This window comes from Ammodytes marinus (assembly GCF_949987685.1).
Source record: "Ammodytes marinus genome assembly, chromosome: 8".
Taxonomy (NCBI): Eukaryota; Metazoa; Chordata; class Actinopteri; order Uranoscopiformes; family Ammodytidae; genus Ammodytes; species Ammodytes marinus.
In genome coordinates, this window is record NC_137212.1 from 30,248,127 (window position 1) to 30,271,750 (window position 23,624).

Here is a 23,624-nt window from a genome sequence, read left to right on the forward strand (position 1 = left end):
TAGGCCTATATGGCATTGAGGGTTGTAGGGCCTAATTCAATAAATTACTCTAGCTAGGGCTGCAACTAACGATTATTTTGATAATCGATTAATCTGTCGATTATTTTCTCGATTAATCGATTATTAATCGATTAGTTTTTTGGTCCGTAAAATGGTGAAACATTTTGATAAATTTTCCAAAGCCCATGTTGACGTCCTCAAATGTATTGTTATGTCCAAAACACAAAGATATTTCAGTTTACTGTCAAAATAGGATTAAAGAAACCAGAAAATATTCACATTTGAGAAGCTGAAATCAGAGAATTTGGAATTTTTTTATTAAAAAATTACTCAAAACGATTAATCGATTATCAAAATAGTTGGCGATTATTTTAATAATCGATTAATAATCGATTATTCGATTAATCGTTGCAGCTCTAACTCTAGCTATAATCAGTGATTATCAGCAGAATTCACGTTTTTATCTTTAAAGGCCGTTTTTTCAAAATTAGCTTTTTCCAATACTCTGAGAAAGATATCTCAACTTCTAGACCACTGACATCAACCAAACTTTCCATAATCATTAATAGCACTATTTTAAAGGTTTTTACACAAGGATTTGTTAATATATTGTTGCATTTCTAAGACATGTACATGTACATTTTGATTTATTAAATGAAAAAAGGCTGTATCCAAAATCTGTTGTGTAAAAACTTTAGAAACTAATATGTGGTTAAAATAAAATAGAGATTTTAACTCTGGCTTTATCCAACATCTCGATTTTTTTCTGGAAAAATGACCCAAATTTACGCACAATTGGTTAAATGTTGCCATATTTAAATATTTAATAAAATATTAAAGAAAAACATGTAATACAAAAAATAACTGTGTTAATGTCAGTAATCAACTGGCAAAGTTTCATGATGATATATATAAGTTAAAAAAAAATCCCTATTCACCTGGGGTGTCTCGCCTTAATACAAACTCAAAACCTCCACCATGTTCCTCTTGTATTGATTAATTCACTATGTCCCATCTTCACAGCTCAGATTCCATTCATTCAAAAAGAGTCATGTGGTGCATCCCACTTAACTTTTTTTTCTCAACGTATGTCAATGGATGAAATGCTACACTTCCTCCAATATGTAATATTACATACGTAGGCTTTTAACGCAATACAACATCACGTGTTGAGTTTGGTGTAGTTTAACATCCACAAGGAGTATGCCATGTAAATATTCCTTTCAGAAGAAGACTCGCAGCAGATGTATACAACATAAATTACGTTCTTCTAATGATTTAAGTGCTGTGTAAAAGAGTGTTATCCTAAAAGCAGTTGGAGGTTATTCCACGTGTCTCAATGTTTTTGCATGTGATTTTAAAGGCTGAAGCCTGGATTGTAAAAGTATTATTTGACAATGAATTTTGGACTCAAAGTGCGATGTTACTTCCTGATAGCGCAAATGTGACAATGTGTCAGTTTAGAGTTCATAAACTTAATCCACTGCATGACCTAATTCCGGATCTTATTGGCTTAATTTAATCATCTAATTGACAACATGGTGGTTTATTACAGTTAAAAGGAATACTACATAACAAAATAGTTTAAGGATAAAGATAGCGTGGGGGCATTATCTGTCCCTGGCAGACAGAGTAGACAACGATCCCTGATAAATAAATCATATAAATGACATACTATTTATCTGGAGACTGGTAGGTGGAGAAAAATAAGCATTTCATTTTCATTAGCTGTCATCTATGGACCGTGACAGATCCTCCACCCTTCTCTCACTGGTGGTTGTGCTGTAGTATGTATGTGCAGGTTTTTAGGTGGTTATGGATGGGTGAGTGGGGGGCGTTTCTGGCACCCTGAAATATAAATGTGAGCAAATAAATAATGAAAAAGTCAGAGAGAGAGGGGACACCATGGTGACTGACATGATTGTCTCAGTTCAGTGGCAAAGCCAGTTATCTCACAGAGACACCCAGGCATCCCATGATCCTTTTGGCTGAGAGAAAGGCAGCGTTCGGGTTGACGGGAGTTTGTATCATTGTTAGAAAAACTACTTTTCTACCTGGGGGAGGGGGGGGGGGGGGGTGGTCTCTTCACTTCAACTTCCTCTCCTCTCTACTTTTACTTATAGTCTCTCCCTTCCTTTTTGGATAACAATAGATCAGTGACAGATTGTTGATTGTAGTTACCTGAGACATAAACTATGGTGCTGTGTCTGTTTTTGCTACCCCACTGCGACCTGAACATCTATTCAACTCAACTTCATCATAACAATAACAACCCTCTTTTCTACTTACATTGTCTCTCTTTAGCCCTCTTTTAGTGACTTCATCGCCAGTATTTACCCTCTTACGGTTCACTAAATGCATCACCAAATCCACAAACCCACATGTACAACACAAAACCTTTGACATTTTGTCATTTGTCTCCAAATCACCCATATGAGCTTATTTTTTTTCATCCGGAACCCGTACAGTTGAGTTTTTGGTTAAGTTTAGAAAATTGACAAAACATTAAAGCGGATACGAGTAACATTTAAATATCTTTTAAACAACCTCATGTTTCCTCTGATAATCATAAATTACCTTTAACAGCAAACGAGACCATCAGTGCAAAGAAAGACGTTTTTATATAGTTTTTATTACTGCTTTTGGTCTGGTCGCACACCCAGTCCGATTTTCGGTTCGCTCGTGCAGGCTCTATGGTCACATATCCGTATTGGTTGCAGATTTCAGTGTGGCGCTGCAACGCGATTTGAGAAGCCTATCCCTCCAGGTGAGGGAAGGGGAGCGGGAGCCTTGTTTGAGACAGTTATTTGTCGTCATAAATGACTGATAACGGGGCTGAACCATCAAAGAAAAAAAAGAGAATGCAATGAAGAAAAGCGAAAAGGGAGAGTGAGTGATAGGCGGGCGGGAGGACGTTGCCAAGCAACGTGTATACAATTTCACGAGAGCGAAACTAGACTGCTAAATGAATGAGCGGTTGGTACTAACACAAAGTTTGCTTTGCTTCACCATCATCAGATAACCATTATCTGAAATAGTCATTATTTACATCAACAACACAAACACATTACCTCATCGTGATCCATAGTCTACTAACTGCCGTCTCTCATTCATTCGCTTTCTGTGAGGACACAGCTCCGTGAGAGAGAGAGTAGTTAGGTGACGCTGCTGAATCAACTCATTGCAAGCAGGTGTGTGTACTGACTGGCATTAGTTGATGCAGTGTCAAAACCACTCTCACGGAGCCGAAAAGAGTCCTCACACTTTCAACACACGAACATGCACTATATTGCGCCCTTCTCAGTCCACGCTCACGCGCCTGGCACGAGCATTTGCGACAGCGGGCGTCGTAAAAATACTACCGCTTTTGTCCAAAGGGGACGCCAACGTGCCATCTTACTCGTAGTGCCTTTAAGTGATTGTGTGGATCTAGGTCAAATGTAAACCTGAGTCAAAATTAGTCAAAAAAGCGCTGTTAAGTGAGTGAGTATGCGCAATGTCACACACGCATTGCCTTTGTGTATCTCTTACAGTGGAAATGCAATTTAAGAAAATATACAGTATTTCCATAAGTTGGGCCCGTACCTTTGAAGAGCATCTATCTTGTCCGCTGTTATTCCTTTCAGCAGGTCCTCCAGCAAATCTGAGTTGTCGGACGGAGGATTGGACGGTTTGACGATAGGTGTGTGAGTCAACCAGCCAATCACAAGCCCTAGGACAAAAAGCCCCACCCCTGCCAGGAAGTACCTATACAAAGAACAAGGGAGAGGTCATACATGAATAATGATTATATTGGTTGCGTTCCGAATCGCATACTCTTTCTTTTTTCTATTCTACATACTACATCCGATGATAAAAATAATCTAGTTAGGATGCAGTAGGCATACTATTGGGACATACTTTACTCTCTTATTTCATCATAACATTGCGCCTTGATCTTGCCTCTTGCTTTTATATCCGTCGCATCCCCGTTTGTTTTCATATGGAGGCTTTGTCGATGTGACGTCACTTCACGTGCGCACTGGATTGTGGGTCAGAATCGCCCAAATAGGATGCAGTTTTCAACACTAACAATCTTGGCCGCATGAAGTAGGACATCCGGGTACTTCTAACCATCCTAAATCTGGCCACAAGAATCGGGACATCCTAAATCTTTTTTCTACATACTATATAGTAGAAAGTATGTGATTCGGAACGCAACCATTGTGTCAATTAGCTTTTTTTGTTGCTTTTTCCCTCAGTGGGCAGAGTTTGTTTAATATAAAGTTCTGGCAAAAGGTGCTTTAGTTACTGTGGGGGAAAAATAATCATAATTGTGGTCCTTGAATTCAAGTTTTAAAGGTCACATATTATGCTAAATGCACTTTTTAAATGTGTTCTAACATATCCATGGGTCCACGGTGTGCCTAGAGACTGCCAAAATATAAAAAAAAAAATAACAATCTCTCCTTTTCTCACTCTCCCCCTTTCTGAAACCCCCACCCCTCCCCCCAATATACTCCAGTCAGAATTCTCGCCGACTATTACGTAATAGTCGGCACAGTCACATCCCCATATTTTCTTTATATGTCCATGCTTCCCCCCCAGAAACGTCCACCGTGCAGTTGTTTATGATAACCCCACCCCCCCATTTCTTATTGGTCCACGGCCCCGAGATCCGATGGAAAATTTTCCGTGCGACAGCCATGTTGTTTTACCCGCTAAGCGACAAGATGCCCTTAGTACAGCCTGAATGTTACATACACCAACACAGAATGCTTTTGCTCATACTCCACAAATTTATCTTAACCACAGCAGTCTATTAATGCCTCATTTTTAATAACACAACGGATAGGAAGCTACCTGTGCTTTTTTTAAACGGTGAAACTAAAATAATAGTTTTTATTGGTAGTTTTGCCTGACTGGTGTATAGCTATTAGCTTTGGGACAAGCAACCAGCTTTTGCTCATAACACGCTGTTTATATTCCCCACAGCAGTCTGAAAATGACTAGTTTTTAACATGACAAAGGATGGGAAGATATTCCTGTAAAAATCACACTTTGAAGCTACTGTTTTCACTGGTTTAAATCGTCTGAGTCTTATTTTTAGCGTTAGCGCCCATGTAGCTTCGGCTGTAGCACCAAGTCTTGCTAATAATACACTAACTTAGCTTTCCACTTGCAGTCTAATAATGACTCGTTTTTAACATGACAAAGGATGGGAAGATATTCATGTAGAAATCAAACTATGAAGCTACTGTTTCCACTGGTTTTAATCATGTCAGGTCATGTCAAATTGTTAAAAGTAGGGCTTAGCTCCGGGTAAACACTGTGTTCGCAGTCACGCAGTGTCTCTCTAGTATCGCAAGAGCACGGCAGAGACGGTGGGAGAGCCCCATGGACATATAAAGAAAGCCCGGCAGAGAGGTGGGAGGGGCCAGCCAGATCGCACAAATATAGGTCATCCTGAGACCAGAGGACAATCAGGGTATAGAGCAGGGGTGTCCAAACTTTTTTCACTGAGGGCCACATACAGAAAAATCTACGAAGGGCCGGGCCACTTTGCAAAAATAATACATTTATCAGGACATGTAGCTGCTCTGATGTTTAGTTTCATAGTGTTTTCGTAAATTGTAATCCTTCTTCACGGCAACACTTTACTTGCACATTAAACAGATACATTCCCCCTCTTGTTAAATGCCATTGATACACCCAGTGTTTTCTGCTTTTGCGTCCAATGTCCAGCTGGGTGAAAATAGTGGCCAGCCGAGATCCCGCCCCTCCAAGGGGGATCCGGGGGTATGCCCCCCCGGGAGATTTTTTTAAGTTTTTAAAGTGAAATGCATGAATCTGGTGCACTTTGAGAAGGAAATTAAGAGGCTAAAGCTGAAGAATTGTGTATGAAAAAAATGGAGACACTGTGCCAGATGAATTAGAAGCTATTGGAGAAGGACACATGGATTTTCCATAATAATATTAATTTAAAATAAAATATTATGCAGGGTCCTCTGGGATGGGCTTGGTGCTCTTTTTGTTTTATGGGACATATTTCTATGTAATATAATGAGTGCATTTAAATTATTTAAAAATTAAAAGGGCTATATTACATTATATTTTTAAAATGTGCCACGGGCCAATCAATCAGTTTTGACACCCCTGCACTAGTGGGTTAACTAAGAAATGCAAAAAAAAAAAAAAATATATATTTTTTTTTCAAAGGGCCATATTACATTATATCTTTAAAATCGGCCCGCGGGCCGTAGTTTGGACACCCCTGGTATAGAGGCTTGCTACAATAAATGATCTGAACGGGTTTTTCAGCAAACATCTAAAAAAAATAAGTATTAGGGACTACTTAGACCATATAAAATTGACAGCAAAGTGCATAATATGTGAGCTTTAACATCAAACTACTGTTTGAAAGGTCAACAAAAAATTTTCTCATGAGATAATGTAAATCTGGAAAGAATTCCTCTTGAAATAGGGAAACCAGCTAAGTTTTGTAGCACTTCTAAGGTAAGACAGTTTGTGTGTGTGCTTGATGTGCAGTCTGACATGCAATAGGCTGTAATTACCTCCCCATTGCAGCTGAGATAGTGTTGTTGGTAGTGGCTCAATGCCTTTGGGGCACCATTTACCCCTTGACGTCCAGCGACCTGCAGTGGTGCTTAAATAGATAAGATGAAACCTTTCCATCCAGGCAAGTACGAAGTCAATTGGAATTTGGTGTCTAAAATGGTCTAGGGGGCATTATTACTGTTACCTCTTTTCTGTCAACTCCTTTCCTGGCTAGCAGATAATATATATAAACAGGCAAGATCAGGACTCAGTCAAAGGGTTGACGATATGCGGTCGCAACAGTGTGGAAACATAGGCAAGGCACTTCCAGTCACTTCCACTTCCAATTCAATTGTTATTAGGGATTATATTTGTCGACCCCGGCAGTGATTAATTCTGTTGTCGCAGAACACTGAAAAACATACTAATTTAATGCATCTAATTATTTTTTTCTTTCTAATTTTTTTTAATTGTTTGCACAAAAAAAGGTATAGGTTTGTAGGTAGCAACTTATATTTGCTCCAAGAATAAAGTATGAAAAAATAAATAAAAATACATAGGCTACTAATTTAATTGTTAACATGACCATACAGTTCCTTTTATCAGGGGGATGTCTGACTTGGGTTCTAAAGGCTTGTTACTTGACTGACCTGAGAAGGAAGCAGTGGAGTGGGCGTTGGCCTTTATGGCCTGGGGCCCTGGTGAAGTGGGAGATGTAGTTTGGATCTTCTTGGAGTCGTTCAAAGCGTCCATGTGGTGAGACTGAGACGGAGGGCTGGATGGGTTCCATCAGCTCAGGGTCAGCGCGGGGGCCAGGTTCTGAACATCCTGGAAGAGCAATATAGAAGTGGGACATAAGTTCAAAAGAACAAAAACAAGGAACCCAATAAAACTATTTTTTTTAAAGTCCAATTTTAATGCACTTTTTAAAGGCATACTAGGTCATTCTGGAAAACGATTGTTGACACATCCCTTTTTTGGTCAAAATCAGAGAATATCTCCTCAATCTTTTACAATACAACTCACCATGAGGGAAACACCCACGTCTAAACTACATTCCATGCCAATTCATCCAGTAGTTGTTGAGACAGTTCACTCAAAACCAAATGTCAACCTCATGGTCACTTACATCATCATGTTGTGGCAATCCATTGAGTAACTGTAGAGTTATTTGTACTTTCTACAACTTAAAATAATTCAATAAATACATATCACTTTTGCAATTGCACAGAAGCCGGTCTCAGCCGTTCAGTCTTCTGGAGATGTTCTTGTAGCATTCATTTTTTCTAAAATGTTGCGCTATTGTGTGTGTGTGGTTCATCTTACTTTTGCCCTGATAGACCAATCAGAAACATATCCTCTGAGTTCTTTCATGCTGTAAAGACAACTCTTGTCATGTCAATCCCACAACAGAAATGTCAATATTATGATCAGCATGCGTGATCAAAATTCAATCTAAAAAGCATTGCTCACTAAGCTTCTAAGTTGGAGACTCTAAGACGTTTGGAGTTGGCTGAAACTAACAATGAGCTCCAACTGTAAATGGTAGAAACACTAAAGTAAAAGGGCAATGGAATAAAACAACGTAATGCTTCATTTCAGTTTTAAAATGATCATCCATTTTCCTTGAGAAGGTCATTTGTGAGGATAGAAAACGGCCACTGATACATACCTTGAGGCACAATTCAAAAAAGAGTCTTTCAAAGCAGAGGATCTTCTCAAGTCTAGCTTGAGGATATTTTGAGGTTTCTCTCTTTTGCGGCTGCTTATCACATAAAATGCAGTGTTTTCTTCACCATGACAAGTTGTTTCAAATTTGTGGAATGATTCCTGAAGGAAGATCAGCAATATAATGACAAAGAAAGTTGTTTTTGACAACTATAAGATTGATTACACAACCACTGAATCATGGGTTTATTATAAGTATTGTGATGGATATTATGCTCCATCGTATGTGGAAGTCATGCCGTGTCTATGTTGTGTATGTGCTTGTGCAACACGTTACACTCCTTACTGTTATGTGTATGATAATTAAAAGCAAATTATTTGATGACTCCTTAAGTTGTTCAACAATCTTCTGCATCCTCGTGGTGTAGTGGTTAGAGCACCCCTCCCCCCCCCCCCCCCCCCCCCAACCACTAGAGGGTCAGTCCTCAGTAGCAACAGACTAAAGGTCCGAATCCGGCCCGTGGCCGTTCTCTGCATGTCATGCCCATTTCATCTCTGTATCTCCAAACTGTCTAATAAAAAACATTAAAAAGAAATGCCCCCCCAAAAAAAATCTTTAAAAAATAAATAAAAACTTACAGGCTACATGGAATAATTTTGTCACAAAAACCTGTTTCTACTGTGACTGTTGATGGGGGGGGGGGATTTCATTTATTTTAATATTGAGATAAAAAAGTAAATTTACAAACTGAGCAGATATTCTTACGAGCACCACCAGGGTCATATGAAATAGGTAGTGTATACCGGTTAAACGTGGAGTAAGCGATATGGACAATGTTTTCTGACACATCACTGTTTTGTTAAAATCATTGAATATCTCCTAACAATCTGAAAAGAAGCGGGCCCACTTTGTTTACATACCAGTTTACAGGGCCTAGGCTGTGTATTAACACCAGATTCATTTTTGTCAGCGCACACTCATAGTGTAGACAGGATTGTGAGGAGATATTCACTCATTTTGACAAAAAAAAAAGTGATTTGGTCAACACACATTCTCCAGGACCCTATCCTGGCACCGCCCGCCTACCTACTTCCGCTCAATTTTACTTTCACTTCAGTAGTCAGTCTGGGTCTGGGGTGTATTCCTGTGTTCCAGCTCAGGCAGATTTCTGACGGTCCAATCAGCGAACAGAGCGAGTGGCTGAGAACAATGACGTCGAAGTCGCGTGCCAGTTTCAGTTGAAGTCAGAAGCCGGCTCATGACAAACGTCACGACCAAACGTTATGCGATTGGTTGGCAGATGCAGAGTGGCACTGGGCAGATCCAATAGTTTTAAACCTCAACAGACACCCGCCTCCAAGTGAGTGAATGTTTTTTTTTTTTTTTTTTAGATATTTTTTTGGCATTGTTATGCTTTATTGATAGTATAGAGACAGAGTTGAAATGGGGCAGAAAGGGGAGTGACATGCAGAGAACGACCGCGGGCTGGAATCGAACCCAGGTCCGCTGCTGGCCAAGGCCCATGGGGGGGACGCCCTACGAACTGAGTTAAGGGCGCCCCCAAGTAAGTGAATGTTTGTCAACAGGGAAGTTCCAGACCTTCTGTACAAATTAAATTAAGTATGATGGTCTGGTAGGACTAGGCTAGCTTACCCCACTTTTAAAAGTAAAATCCATACCTGATCTTTGGCGTTCTACGTGTTGCATCTGCATGCGCTCCCTGCTGGCTCCTGGTTCCTGGAGTTCCTCCTTGTCCAGGTCCCAGTCCAGATCCAGAGCTGCAGAGCAGTGCAGAACCTCCCCCACCATCGGGCCACCCTGGCTGTCACACACCTTCCTGTAAGCCATGATGTCACCTGGGGGTTCAAATGCACAAGACATTTTTCACATTACTTTTTCCACACTTACCGCTTTTTCCACACTTACCGTTTGTCCATGTTTCCAACTAGATCATGTTGTACAAGGGAAGACAGGTAGAAAAAGAAAGAAAGTACAATATATATATATATATATATATATATATATATATATATATATATATATATATATATATATATATATATATATATATATATATATATAGGGGAAGGTGGGGTGATTTGTGCAACTTTTTACTCAAAGTGATTTTAAAGTGAGGCCTTGACAGTTATGTCTCCAACTCAAATATGTACATATATTTCAGGATGTTGTGCATCCCTGGCAATAAAAACTTTGGATCTGGAATAAACTGTTTAAGAAATATAGCTTTCGGAAAAAAAGTTGTCTTGTCGCACAAATCACCCCACGTAGTGGGGTGATTTGTGCGTCATTGTGTCACAATGACAAAGTCACCATCATCATCTTTCTGGCCATCTGAACTCTCATCAGTGGTGTCGTTAAGTGGAATTGAGATGTCACTCTCTCCTGAGCTACTGTAGACTATCACTTTCTTTTGGTGACCAGCGTATACAGCCATGCCACTGGCACAACTCTCAGAAATGTACTTTGCACTAGTTGCTCCGTGCTTGTGGAACCAACTGCCACCTGACAAATGTGATTCCCCCTACATTTCTGCCTTTAAATCAAGGCTCAAAACCCATATGTACACCCTGGTGTTTCCTCCCCATTAACCTCTGCACTACTTACTTACCTCTGCACTACTATCTGTGTTTATGTGGATGTATGGGCTTTACGTCTTTTATTTTGGTTATTGTTATTTTACCTTCATTGTTTACCTACTGAATGCACTATGTACAGCACTTTGGACAGTGCAAACTGTCATAAATGTGCTTTTATAAATACATTTTACTTACTTACTTACTTATAACTCACCAAGGCCCTTGCGCACAAATCACCCCATCCCCAGAATTTTGGATAATAGGCATGATGCAGCAATTTAGGGTTGACATTTTCTGCTGCAGCCCCTAGACTATGGAACGCTCTCCCTGACCAACTGAGGGCCCCACAGACTACAGCTCTTTTTAAACGGAACCTCAAAACTCATCTCTTTAAAAGAGCATTTGGCTAAACTTTCTTTGAGGTTCCCCCCTTTTTAAGCACTTTGAGATTCTTGAATATAAAGTGCATTATAAATAAAATTTATTATTATTATTATTATTAACTATATAGACTCAAAGTGTAGCATACCAAAGCACTAAAACATGTGTCAAATGTTTTCAAACGTGTCTATAATTGTTCAGACACAATAATCAAAAAACCTTGATCATGGAAATTTTACTTTGAAAGGCAAAACACAGTTTTTTGAGCTTAAATGTGCTTATATCTTATTCCTTGTGTCTCCCTTCTTTACAGGATGAGTCAAATGGATGGCTCTTCTTAAATATGTGGTCACATTTCCAATTTCTTCCACGGTTTTCTAGAAACAAGGGGTTTTGCAACTTCCAAAATGCACAAATCACCCCACCTTCCCCTATATACAATATATATATATATATATATATACATATATATATATATATATATATATATATATTATATATATATATATATATATACATATATATATATATATATATATATATATATATATATGTATATATGTATATATATATATATATATATATATACAGGGCTGTACAGTGCGACAGTTTTGATCGCATTTGCTACTGAAATTGATCACGTGCGATGATGAATACAATGCTGCTCGCACTAGTGCTAGCGTCTAATACACTTCACCAACGGTAATAATAACCGGAAGGAGACGGCACGCAGTTAAGTTAGTGCGTGTGTAAACAGAACATTTCCTGTGCGCCTTCACATTAAAAGCCTGTTACTAGCCAAACGTGAGTTGACTTTTATTTTGAAGCCGGTAAGAACAGGAAGGTCGCGCTTCACAGCCCTGCTAGCCCCGCTAGCTTCAAAATCAACTGCTTCAGCTGCAGAGAGCAGTCACCAGTAGTCTATTTAAACAAAGTTTGAAATAACTGATAAGCCACTGAAGAACACCTCTCAACACATTCACAACAACCTATTTAACTTATCCTAAATTGTACCAATATATACTTATTTATTTAATAGGCTATATGTTTTAAAGTTTGGTTTTAATTAACAGAAGGACATTTACCAAAAAAAATTATTAGTATGAATATAATAATTATATGTGTATACAAAATATATATATATATACATTTTATGAGGAGAAATAATTCTGAATCAGCAAAAAATTGCAATTTGCAGGTTAGATTATTTTGTCTAAATTGCAATCAGTGCACCCCTATTCATTTTTCTACAATTATTACTGCACACACTAGGATATGATATTAATTGAGAATTTCAAATGAGACCAATATGACAGGCTAAAAGGTAATCAGAGCGAAATACATGGGTTAAGGTTATGCAAGTTTTCGATCATACTTTGTGTGCTACTGAATTTATTTTTGTGCTACTGATTTTTTTTGCTTGCTAGCACCAGTGCTACCACCTAAAAAAATAAGCGTACAGCCCTGATATATATATGTGTATGTAGGGGAGAACAGGGCAATCTGAGCCACTTTTTACATTTGCTCCCCTCTAAGCGAGCTAAAATTATTTATCACTCAAATTTACACATTTTCCATTAATTCAGGATGTTTCCTAGAAATGGGCATTAGCAGAATTTTTTCAAGACAAAGGGCAGTGAAAATATGATTGTTTTAAAAAAAGTTGTCATGTGGCTCACTTTACCCCAGCTGTGGGGTAAACTGAGACAGACCAGACAAATCAAGGGGGTAAAGTGAACCAGCTGGGGTTAAACTGATCCACTTACTTTTTCCACTCTGAAACTACCATAACAACACATATTGTAACAGTTAGAATCCTGAAAGCTAGCCACACATTCCAGAACTAATGTCGGACTAGTAAAAGAATCATGGGGTTTGGTCAATTAGGCAAAGCACATTTTCTAAACACTTGAAAGTAACTCTGAACAAAATCAAATACTACATATTATAATTCAAAAGGTTTTAATAAGATTCAAATGAAAGATAGAACCAGTTAGATTAGAACACAGTCTGGGGGTCAGAACACAGGACCCTTAGAGCCAGCTTGTGTCTGGGGGTCAAAGCATAGGAAAATCAGAACCAGCGAGAACAGCCTGGGACTCAGAACACAGGAGAAGACCCAACTGGATTATAACATCAGCCTGTCATACTACGAAAGATGAGAAGGTGCTCTTTCCGTGTGGTTGCCCCAGGTCGTCTTTCTGGTGTATTTCCTTGGCATGATGGCTTTTCTACAATGTGTATGACATTAAAATAAAACATGTGTTATGTAATATTACATTAAAATATGTTTAAGACTAAACTTAACTTGTGCCTCATGGTGGGGGAAAGTGAGACAGTGTCTCACTTTCCCCCACAGCATTTGGCTCACTTTCCCCCACCACCACAATTTGAGAAAAAACTAACTCTCAGCATTTCAGGCTAATCTTTAGCTAATATCATCACATTGTTTTTATATGTTGGTAGTTCATCAACACGTATGATAGTTTTTCTACGTGAATACATTTGCTTTGGCACAACATTTGATTAAGTTGACAGCAAGAACATTTACTTTTACATGCAAAATACCTATTTTGGTGAAAAAAACATGCTTACCACAGCACCATGAGGTCCTCTCTTTCAGGGCCAAGGGGAAATGAGAGGGGCTTGAAAACATATATCTCACATGACCACAAATGTTTTCCATTGCCTAGATACAGGGGGTGGCTCACATTATCCGATGCCTCAGATTCCCCCATTCTCCCTTATATATATTTAATAATGCACAATTTTGAAATAATGAAGTTAGTCTTCTGTTTTGATTTATTAAACGGAAATACTGAAATGATATATTTCAAGGGAAGGGGAATCAGGACATGTTGTAATTTAAAAGAGCAAATGTCTTAACCTTGAAGTCATTGGCTTTTGTGTACATTTTGCTTCGTTTGCTTTAAACCCTGAGAAACTCTACTGCCATGATCCATAACTCTCATAAGCATTCATTACTTTCACTACAACAAAACTCAACTATGATTAAAGGAGATGTAAGTGATATGGTCCTTCCTGTCAGTGACTGCAGTTAGCAGTCCCCTCCCTTGTCCCTACGTCATCACCACATGAACACACAGCCGTCTTTATCAGATAGTGCCGCAATGGAGAACAGCGAGTCATCATTCACGGGCACAGAGACCCGCCTCTTTTTAGCACTCTGTCTCTTGATTGGATAAGAACTAGCGGGATACTCAAAATGTTATCTGGCAATTACTGCCAAGCTGAATGACTGGGAGACTTGTGCTATGAACTAGGCATACTGTTTAAGTGATTTCTGTGTGAATATAGAGAGATCTGACACTTATATTATCAAAAAATATCACTTACTTCTCCTTTAAGTGAGTTGTCCTGTGCATCCTTTAAGGTATAGATGTATTGAAACTATATCAAACTTTAAAATTGGAGGCATCATTGAAATTGAAATAGTATCCTTTGATTTCATTCTGCAAGCCATCTCTCACAAATTGCAACACATGGGAACATCATTGAGTAAAATAGCAAACATACGGTAAGATATGACTAACAGTAACCTACTGCTTTGTCCTTAAGTAGACCTCTCGCTTCTAATCCAATGCATTAACTGTAACAGAAACAGATCATTTAGATTGTGTTTAAAAAAATGCCAATTCTGTCCATTATTGGTTAGACGCTGAAATAGAAAACAGGTCAAGTCTACTTTAACCAAAGTGACTGATTTATGAGTTGTAAAGGCAAGTAAACCGAAGAATCGGCAAATTCAAATAGCTTGTATGGTTTTAATCAACAACTGTCGAGTCAGATGCAACATTTTCTTTTGCCGGACAACTCTAATTTTTCTGTCTTGAATGAATGGGAATTTGTTGAATTAAATGAGGGGAATGCATATTTTCCTCACACAGCTGCTCTTAACTAGCCTGGCTCAGCCCGCCCGCCTACTTCCACTCAAATTTCATTTTCCCTTCAGTAGTCAGTCTGGGGCTGCGGTGTATTTATGGGTTCGTGCTCGAACAGATTTCTGCTGGTCCAATCAGCAAACAGAGGGAGTGGCTGAGAACGATGACGTTGAGGTCGTGGGCCAGTTTCAGTTGTAGTCACAGGAGGACGATGGATCAGGATATGAGAGAAGCTATTCAGTCTGTTGTGGCAACGCTGCCGAATATCGATAAATTAAAGCCGGAGCAAGAACAAGCTTTGCTGAGTTATGTTCCCTATGCGATTGGTTATGGCAGATCCAGAGTGGCACTGGGCAGATCCAATCATTTTAAACTTCAACAGACACCCGCCTCCAAGTGAGTGAACGTTTGTCAATTGAGCAAATCCAGACCTTCTGTACAAATGAGATGAAGTACGATGGTCTGGTAGGACCAGGCTAGGTCTTAACATGGCCTATCCAGTAAGCCTGGGCCCCAACTGAACAACAAACACATCAAAATATCCTAACTGAAAAGTATAATTATCGTGTCTGTTTGAGATTTGATGATAAGGATGATGGATTGACTTGCTATGCATATAGGTGCTAATAGTGTAGCCACATTTAAGAGATCTCACTAGGGAGTACATTACATTTCATTGCTTACTGAGTATTCCGAGCCAGCGTAATGCATGTGGATGTTTGCAGTCCTTACATTGATCTCTCTTGCTTATCCAAAGGCAGTTTGTGTGGAAAGCCTGGTCTAAGCCACTTTGGTCAAATTAAGGCTGTTAATTTGACCGCACATAATGGATGTTACATTAGTGCTTGGATATTGAGGTAAAATGTTATAAATGTTGTTAAAAAACAACTTGGGCTAAGTGACTGACCGGAGCCTCTCAGCCCACAATTATGAAGACTAAAAGCACCACAGGGGGCCGCAATGCATTTACACACGCTAATGTGACAGCCAGTTAGGTCAAGGCATTGAGTTCAGTACTGGAGTGTGTGTGTGCATCATGTCCAACATAATGTCATGGCTTTAGGGGTGTGTTGAGTATGTGTGAACGGAGAGATTTTGAAGTTGTTTGTGGTTGTGTGTGTGTGTGTGTGTGTGTTTTCTGTGTATGTGTGCATTTTCCCCCCAGTTAAACCAGCTCTTGGTGCAATACAGCTCCTAAAACAGCACACCGTTAAACATCACCCAGGTCTGGGATGAAATGGATGAAGACTGTGTGTGTGTGTGTGTGTGTGTGTGTGTGTGTGTGTGTGTGTGTGTGTGTGTGTGTGTGTGTGTGTGTGTGTGTGACTTCGGACTGGAGAGATCAGCTATATAAACCATCCCCGCTCGTGTCTTGGTATGTCATCAAGTTTAACAGTCCCTTTTACAGGCTCTATCATCAACGAATGGGCAAATGAACTGCCCAATCAATAGGACTTGGGGTCGAAAAAAAGAAGAAAAACACAGCTCAATAAAATCAAAATGCCTCAAACATGCTGTCACATTTATGGGCAATTATTCAGTGAAAACTTTAATTGTGTTTTATTACAAATGTTTACAGGTCCAAAGCACCTGGATGTCAAATTCAAAAAAATAAGGATGCAGAGGTGAAACTCCAAGCCTCACCTCTGCTTAAGATATCGTTCTAGCTCTGGCTTTCCACACACTCGAGTCTTTTTTTATTGTGCTAATATTTGTTACAAAAAAGCAATGAAAATAAAGACATGATACAATAAAGTCATCTCTTTTGTATATTCAAATTAATAAAAATAATGATGATTACAAAATGTATTTTTGTGCAAATATAATTAACTATTAAAGGCTTTACTAAGTCGTCGTAATCCAGAACACTTTTTGTCAAAATCAGCTAATATCAACTCACCATCCGCTACATGTCCGTAGTGTGTGCCCGATAAAAATATCGATATATAAATCTCGTGCCTCTACTGTAGTTCATCACCTGTTTCAATATATCAGCTCATAATAAACATTAATTAATTTAATTTAATACATTTTTTATGATAAATATAATAAATTCATGTTCTAACACATAATGTAACTTTATCACAAAAACGAATGACCGTTTCATTGTTAATTGTGATCTAGCAAAGATTATTCGTAAAACTTTAATAACAATCTTCAATTTGACCCGAACAGTACCAGAGGGTATACAAAAGTGAACATAACATGTCTGTATCCTGACTTATTTTACTTCAACTTTGCCAAATAATTGCAATCTTAAATCATGATAATCTCATGATGGACAATACAAAGCAACATTAACTTAATTTTCAATTTCATTTTATCACATAAATAGTTTGAGTTGATGTGAGTAAGACACAACAGTGTGTCTTACTCACTAATACCCGACCAACGGCCCGTTTTAATATGGAGACTGTGTGTGTGTGTGTGTGTGTGTGTGTGTGTGTGTGTGTGTGTGTGTGTGTGGGGGACATTGTGGATTTGACTGGTCAATATAACAACTGGAAACTGTCACATTAACTGACTACACAATAATAGAATGATTACTGGTGATGCTGCCGAGTCCACATCAATGCAGGACTAAATAGGTGTTGAAGATGTTAAAGTGACTGCTGAATCATCCTTGTTTGGACACAGTATACTGTAGACACACTTACTGTAAGTTCTAGACAGCAGATAAGAGACTGTCAGAAAGACGACAGGGGAGAGAGAAATAGAGAGGAACACAGAATAAAAAACAGCACAGCAGTGGCAGAGACACAAAGCAAAAGAGATGAAAATAGGAAGGCAGAAAGAGGAGGCAAAGAGTGTTTATAGATGAAGGAGAGAGCGTAAAAAGCTAAGGGAAGAGGTCTGGGAGTTCCCTGGCATCAATCTTCAATGCTTCACCACACTTTCATTACTTCTAGCTCAATGCAGATGAAGGATCCTCTCGGTAAAATAGAACAAAAGTTCATTTAACTGCTGACCTCCTCTTAGAGAGAGACACACACACACACACACACACACACACACACACACACACACACACACACGCACACACACGCGCACACACACAATGCAGTGGGCTTTTAGCTTGATACCTATCGTTGCTGGAGAATGAAAGCTTTGTAACTAGATTATCTTCCTTGCTCCTGTCCTGACACTTGAGAAGTATTTCTCACTGCTCTATTCAGGACACACCCATATAAAGCAATGAATAAAAATATACTAGTCCATTTCCTATTCATTTGTTAATATTGCCCCTAAATAAGATTGGACAAGTTGAAGAAATGTGAACAGGGTTGGATAGGTTTAAAGACTTCACTCCTGGTCCACTCTACAGCTCACCAATATTTCAACATATTCTCCTATGGGACAGAAATATGCAAATAACAAAAGTGAATCTTCAATTTCTAGCGTCACAAGACAACTTAGGGTGTACTCACACCTGCCATGTTTAGTTTGGTTAAAACAAACTCAGGGGCACGTCCAGCAACAGAAATACAGTAAAAAGGATGTTTCACATCGTAGGCTACAAGCCACATAACGTGGCATTGACATAGGGCTACATATTATAACCATATGAAACAACAATCATTTTATGTTTTTCTTCTTTATTTATAGGCTAGATGTAGGCCTTTTTTATTATTTTTAACCCCATCTAATATCAATTACAGTATATATTTCGCAGTTTGTACTTAGTGCTTCCTGTTCTCTCCACCTGTCTGTCCAATGAATGGATGTCCTCAGATCACGTGTGGTTTTGCTTCGTAATGCTGGTTCACTTGCAAAAGGGGCAATATGAAAGTGCACCACACCAAACAAAAAAAATCTAAAATCTATTTGGTCTGGACCATAGCAAGTGAACTAGCAGATTTTCCCAGTGTGAATACACCCTTAAATAACCCTTTGCAATGCAAACACTTTTTAGCAAATGATTTTCAATATTGTTTGTAACTGTTAAAAGATTTCATGAAAAATACCCAAACAGACAATGATTGTATCTCACTATTGAGTATTGTCCTACAAATACACACCAGTGAGCCAACACTGCAACACTGGGTGACTTGACACCCTACAGTTTATTTAGACTCAATCAAAACTCACATATCAAATCTGTCCCCATTGAAATTGTATTCAGTCAGTTAATTATGCTTGAGTAATGAAGAAGATAAAGGAACAAGCACACCTTGTGTTAGTTAACGGATTTACCAATCATTACATAATTACTTCATTTACATGTAAACTACTTATTACTGTTCATTAATGCTATTATTATGCATGTTGTGTTACATTTACTTGTATGAAAAGTGCTCTATAAATAATGATTGATTGATTGATTGATTGATTGATTGATTGATTGATTGATTGATTGATTGATTGATTGATTGATTGATTGATTATTGTATGCATCAACTTCTGGTTCATGCTTTATGAATGTATTAACTCATGTTAATATGATATGTATAAACATTAAATAATGTAGAAATGAATAACTTGAACACCATTAGTAAATGATTACTAGACACATTAGTTAACAATTAACTTATTCTTATTAAGCATTAACTACCCATTAATTAGTGTACCATTATTGTATAGTGGTACCCATAAAGGGAATAATAGGATCTCCACAATCTGTCTATTTTAGTAATCTACTCCCTCCTCCTACCAGCTCTGACACATTTCTTTCCCTGAAGATGTAACAATTCAAATCAAAGGATTACTGCGTTGGATCTTTTAAGTCACGCTGCAGATCTCTTGATGATCTACTGCGACTTACAATACAAAACAGTCAAGACTGTAAATCCTATAATCACCTTTATACTTAACGTGCCATGAACAATAATGTCATCTTAATAGAAAAAGGAGAGTGAGAGGGAGAGAGAGAGAGACAGAGAGAGAGAGAGGAGAGATATTCTGTAAAATGTATTACAGGTACATTACAATAAAATGATATGGCACCACCACGGTAAAGTCAGTTTTTTGTTCCAGAAATCCATGTCAAGTGAAAGAAAGAAATATGCTGATGTTGTTAAGATAACGTTTACCTTGCTAACCATCCTAGTTTAGTAAAATTCACTGATTTGCATTAAACACAAAGTACAAACCAGTTGTTTGTCCAGTAGAATTAAGGAGTGGAGAATTTTTTTTTGCCTTTTTTTTTATTATTTTTTTGACAGCATCTTCTTTTGTTTGGCTTAACTTTGGAGCCGTATTAGCTAATGAAGTTGAGAGCTTTTTGAGGGCATCTATGGACAGTCAGACATTTGAGAACACTGGTTTACGGTAAGTGTTTTTTGTTGTTGTTGCAATCCTTTAAACAAAAATATGTTTATCCAAACCCACAGGACGGTTTACCAGTTTGGGTGCTTGCATGGGGTTACATTGAAATATGATTTTCCATTTCACTACATCTTATATGGATCAAAGCTAAGCACAATCCTTTGAAGAAACAGGATTAAGATAGTTATTTGGGATTCCTCTGATGCAGTTGAAGCAATCAATCAGCAAATTGCACAACAGACTAACAGTTGAAAGTGACTTTTTTATCCATTTCAATTCAAACCTATTTTCTAGTTCTAGTTTTAAGGCTAATACACTGATGTTGTTGTCCCCAATGTGACATGCTTGCTCCACTGCCTCCATGTCATTTCTAGTTAGATGCTGTTGATAGCTGACGCCTGTGACCGAAACGTCACCATACTTTAAAGCTCTTTTCTATATATCATGTGAAGATGGAGCAACTTGCTGCCTGCAGTCTCAACTGAATGGGTCACTGAACTATAAAGGCTATATCTCATCGCTGGCTTTAGGATGAAAAAAACTAAAAGTTTCTGTTTGAGTTAGCAGCAACACTTGACACACTGCAGGTGTATAGTGCCAGACATGATGTGGCGCTGTACACAGTTCCCTGACCTGGATTTAACAGAGGTGACAAAACCATCTCAGAGGACTGTGGCTAAAGCACCTGCACTTCTACTGAAACTCAAAAGCATACACGTATTACAAGATTCATTTTAAAATCAAAATAATCGCGATGTTAGGCTATTTGTGTTATTGTGAATAGAACAAATTTAGAGCTTCGTTGATTGTTACGAAAACACACAGGCAGTGATAAGACAGATGTCGATGGGTCAAATAGGCTACATGTATTGTATAAACTGTGACATTCTTGCAATTGAAGAAACCAAGCTAGTTTACCTGGAGAGCTATTTTGACTGATTATCACTAGCATGGATGGCTAGCTTGTTAGCGGTTAAGTAGCCAAACAAGTAGCCAAACTTTAAAACCAACTATTTTGAAGCTCAGTGGGATGTAGATACAGTGGTATTGTTCATGTCTTGTAAAGCAAATAATGTATTAATCATGTTCATACTCAGGGCTGCCAAGTTTCATAAAAGTTTGGAGTGAGATTTTTTGGCCGAGGGACCCAAAACCGTGTCCTCTCTCCCACCCAATAATGTTTGCTAGTGTCCTGCAAGTGTATATATTGTTCATAATAAATCAGAAATAAAAGACAATTGGAAAATGTGATAAAACATCAAAAATCTTATTAAAATAAACTAATTCATGAATTGCAAAGTCGTAGGACAGGTTTTAATTAAACATTGGGTGTGGACACATTATAAGTGGAGGTCTGGGGGTCCCCCCCCCCAGAAAATGTTTAGCATTAAACACTTAATTTCCTGCATTCTGGTGAATTTTTATGAAGCAATGTGTGCCTTTTCTGCATTCATTTTTATGTAAAGTAAAAGAGAACATTCACGGTTTTGCTGACACAAATGTTATTGAATAGCATTCAATTCATGTGTAGTGCTTTCAAATATCTCCTGTAGCCTATTGTTAAAACATTTGGTTAAACTGTAATAAAGGTAATTATTCTATATCATGTCTACTATTGAGTATGGTATTTTACTAGCAGCATTATGGCTTTATTCAAAGAAAAAAAATTAGGGAACAGTTCAACACCAATGCAAACTACTAGGCTAAAATAAAACATCTGGGTTACTTGGTCCCTCCTCTTAGGCTACCTTGATTTGTGTTATGAAAAGTGCTATAAATGTGCAATACATAGGCTACAGTTCATTACACAGAAGAATAAAAGCATTTGTATTGGCGGATGAGCCATTTGTTACTTTGCAAACCTAATTTTCAAACTAAATTACCAAAAAACAATATACAAAACGATCCAAAGATCTTCTGAATTTACTTGAGTGATATTGAAGGGTTAATATTTTTGATGCACGCGCGCTCACCGGCCGACGGGGACACAATTCTTATCAGCGGTAACTTGGCAGGCTATCAACACACACCTCAGAAGAGAAGGTATAGGTAGGGGGCTCGCCTCCTGCTTCGAATGCACAGTGGACATCAAAGCATAACGTTAATGCACGTTCAGAAAGAGGAAGTCACGGCACTCATGTCTGTTAGCTTTTCAAAATAAGAATTTGAAAATAAAAGTCCCGCAAAACAAATGTTATTTTGGGGATTAATATCTCCGCGTGAGAAATTTGAGGTGTGGCGTGTGAGAGTGTGAACTGGTTGATTTGCGTGTGTCTCATGGCCAAAGAGTGAGACTTGGCAGCTATGTACTCAACTTAAAATCTTTCTGAATTGCTTTTTTTAATTTTATGTATTTGCAGCTTATGTTGTAACTGTTGTCTACAGAAGTATAGGGGTCTATTGCACATGGTAGATGTCATTTATAGTGCATTGATATTGTAACACTATTTTGTGTCACTAATGTAGGAAACACAGAGAGGCCAGAGCGAGAAAGAAATAGCCTCATCCATTCCATATTTCATCATTCAGTGAGTCATATAAGGACCTCTATTACATCCAATTACAGATCAAAGTAGGCTGTTTTTCTTTAATAGAAGTCATTTACAGAGCCAGGCCCTAAGAAAAGAATCCGCTTAGCGAAATACAAAGTCTGATGCAACAGCTGCTCTGCTTGACCTTCTCGGCTCTCCGTAATCATAAACAAGACGAGGCTTTGAAGTGGTGAGGAACAACTGCATTGGTAGGCTGGGACAAAGGCGCCCTTCAAATCATTTAACCGATATCAAAAAACTTTCACACGTGGACACACACACACACACACACACACACACACACACACACACACACACACACACACAGTACCTCTATAGGACTACAAATGCACTTTTGAGGAACAAAGTTGTCTTTCATCTTGTCTCTTTTTAGCCCCAGACAGATTGACAGGTCGACCGTTTGTATCTCCACCACTCTAAACAGTAGATTTTACCTCTTAAAAGTCTTCATAAATGACTTTTTGTTAACAGTGGCGTGCCGGTGAGGCTGTCCAATATGTTTAGTGTGATCAGTGCAGGGAGACTAAAAGAGCGAGAGAGGGATAGAATTTCCCCAAACACTCCTCCAATCATTTCAGTTGACATGACCTTGTCAGATGCCTATAGTAACAGAGCATGCAGCAAGCTGTCAGTCAGGGCTTCTCATCCCTGCCTGCCACAGTGAAGCATTGGGAGGACAGAGGGAAACACTTTCAAAAACCACACAATTCATAATCCCCAT

At 38.5% G+C, this 23,624-nt stretch overlaps 1 protein-coding gene across 1 annotated transcript in view; it reads right to left on the bottom strand.

Moving 5' to 3' along the window:
- Nucleotides 1-10,054, bottom strand: part of naaladl2 (N-acetylated alpha-linked acidic dipeptidase like 2) — a gene marked incomplete at both ends in the record, with an annotated part of 343,065 nt that extends 333,011 nt beyond the window's left edge. Inside the window, 3 exons of the mRNA XM_080032883.1 lie at nt 3,586-3,747; nt 7,188-7,365; nt 9,886-10,054. Coding sequence (XP_079889009.1) covers nt 3,586-3,747; nt 7,188-7,365; nt 9,886-10,054 — 509 coding nt within the window. The remainder of the gene's footprint in view (nt 1-3,585; nt 3,748-7,187; nt 7,366-9,885) is intronic.
- Nucleotides 10,055-23,624: the final 13,570 nt, after the last annotated feature.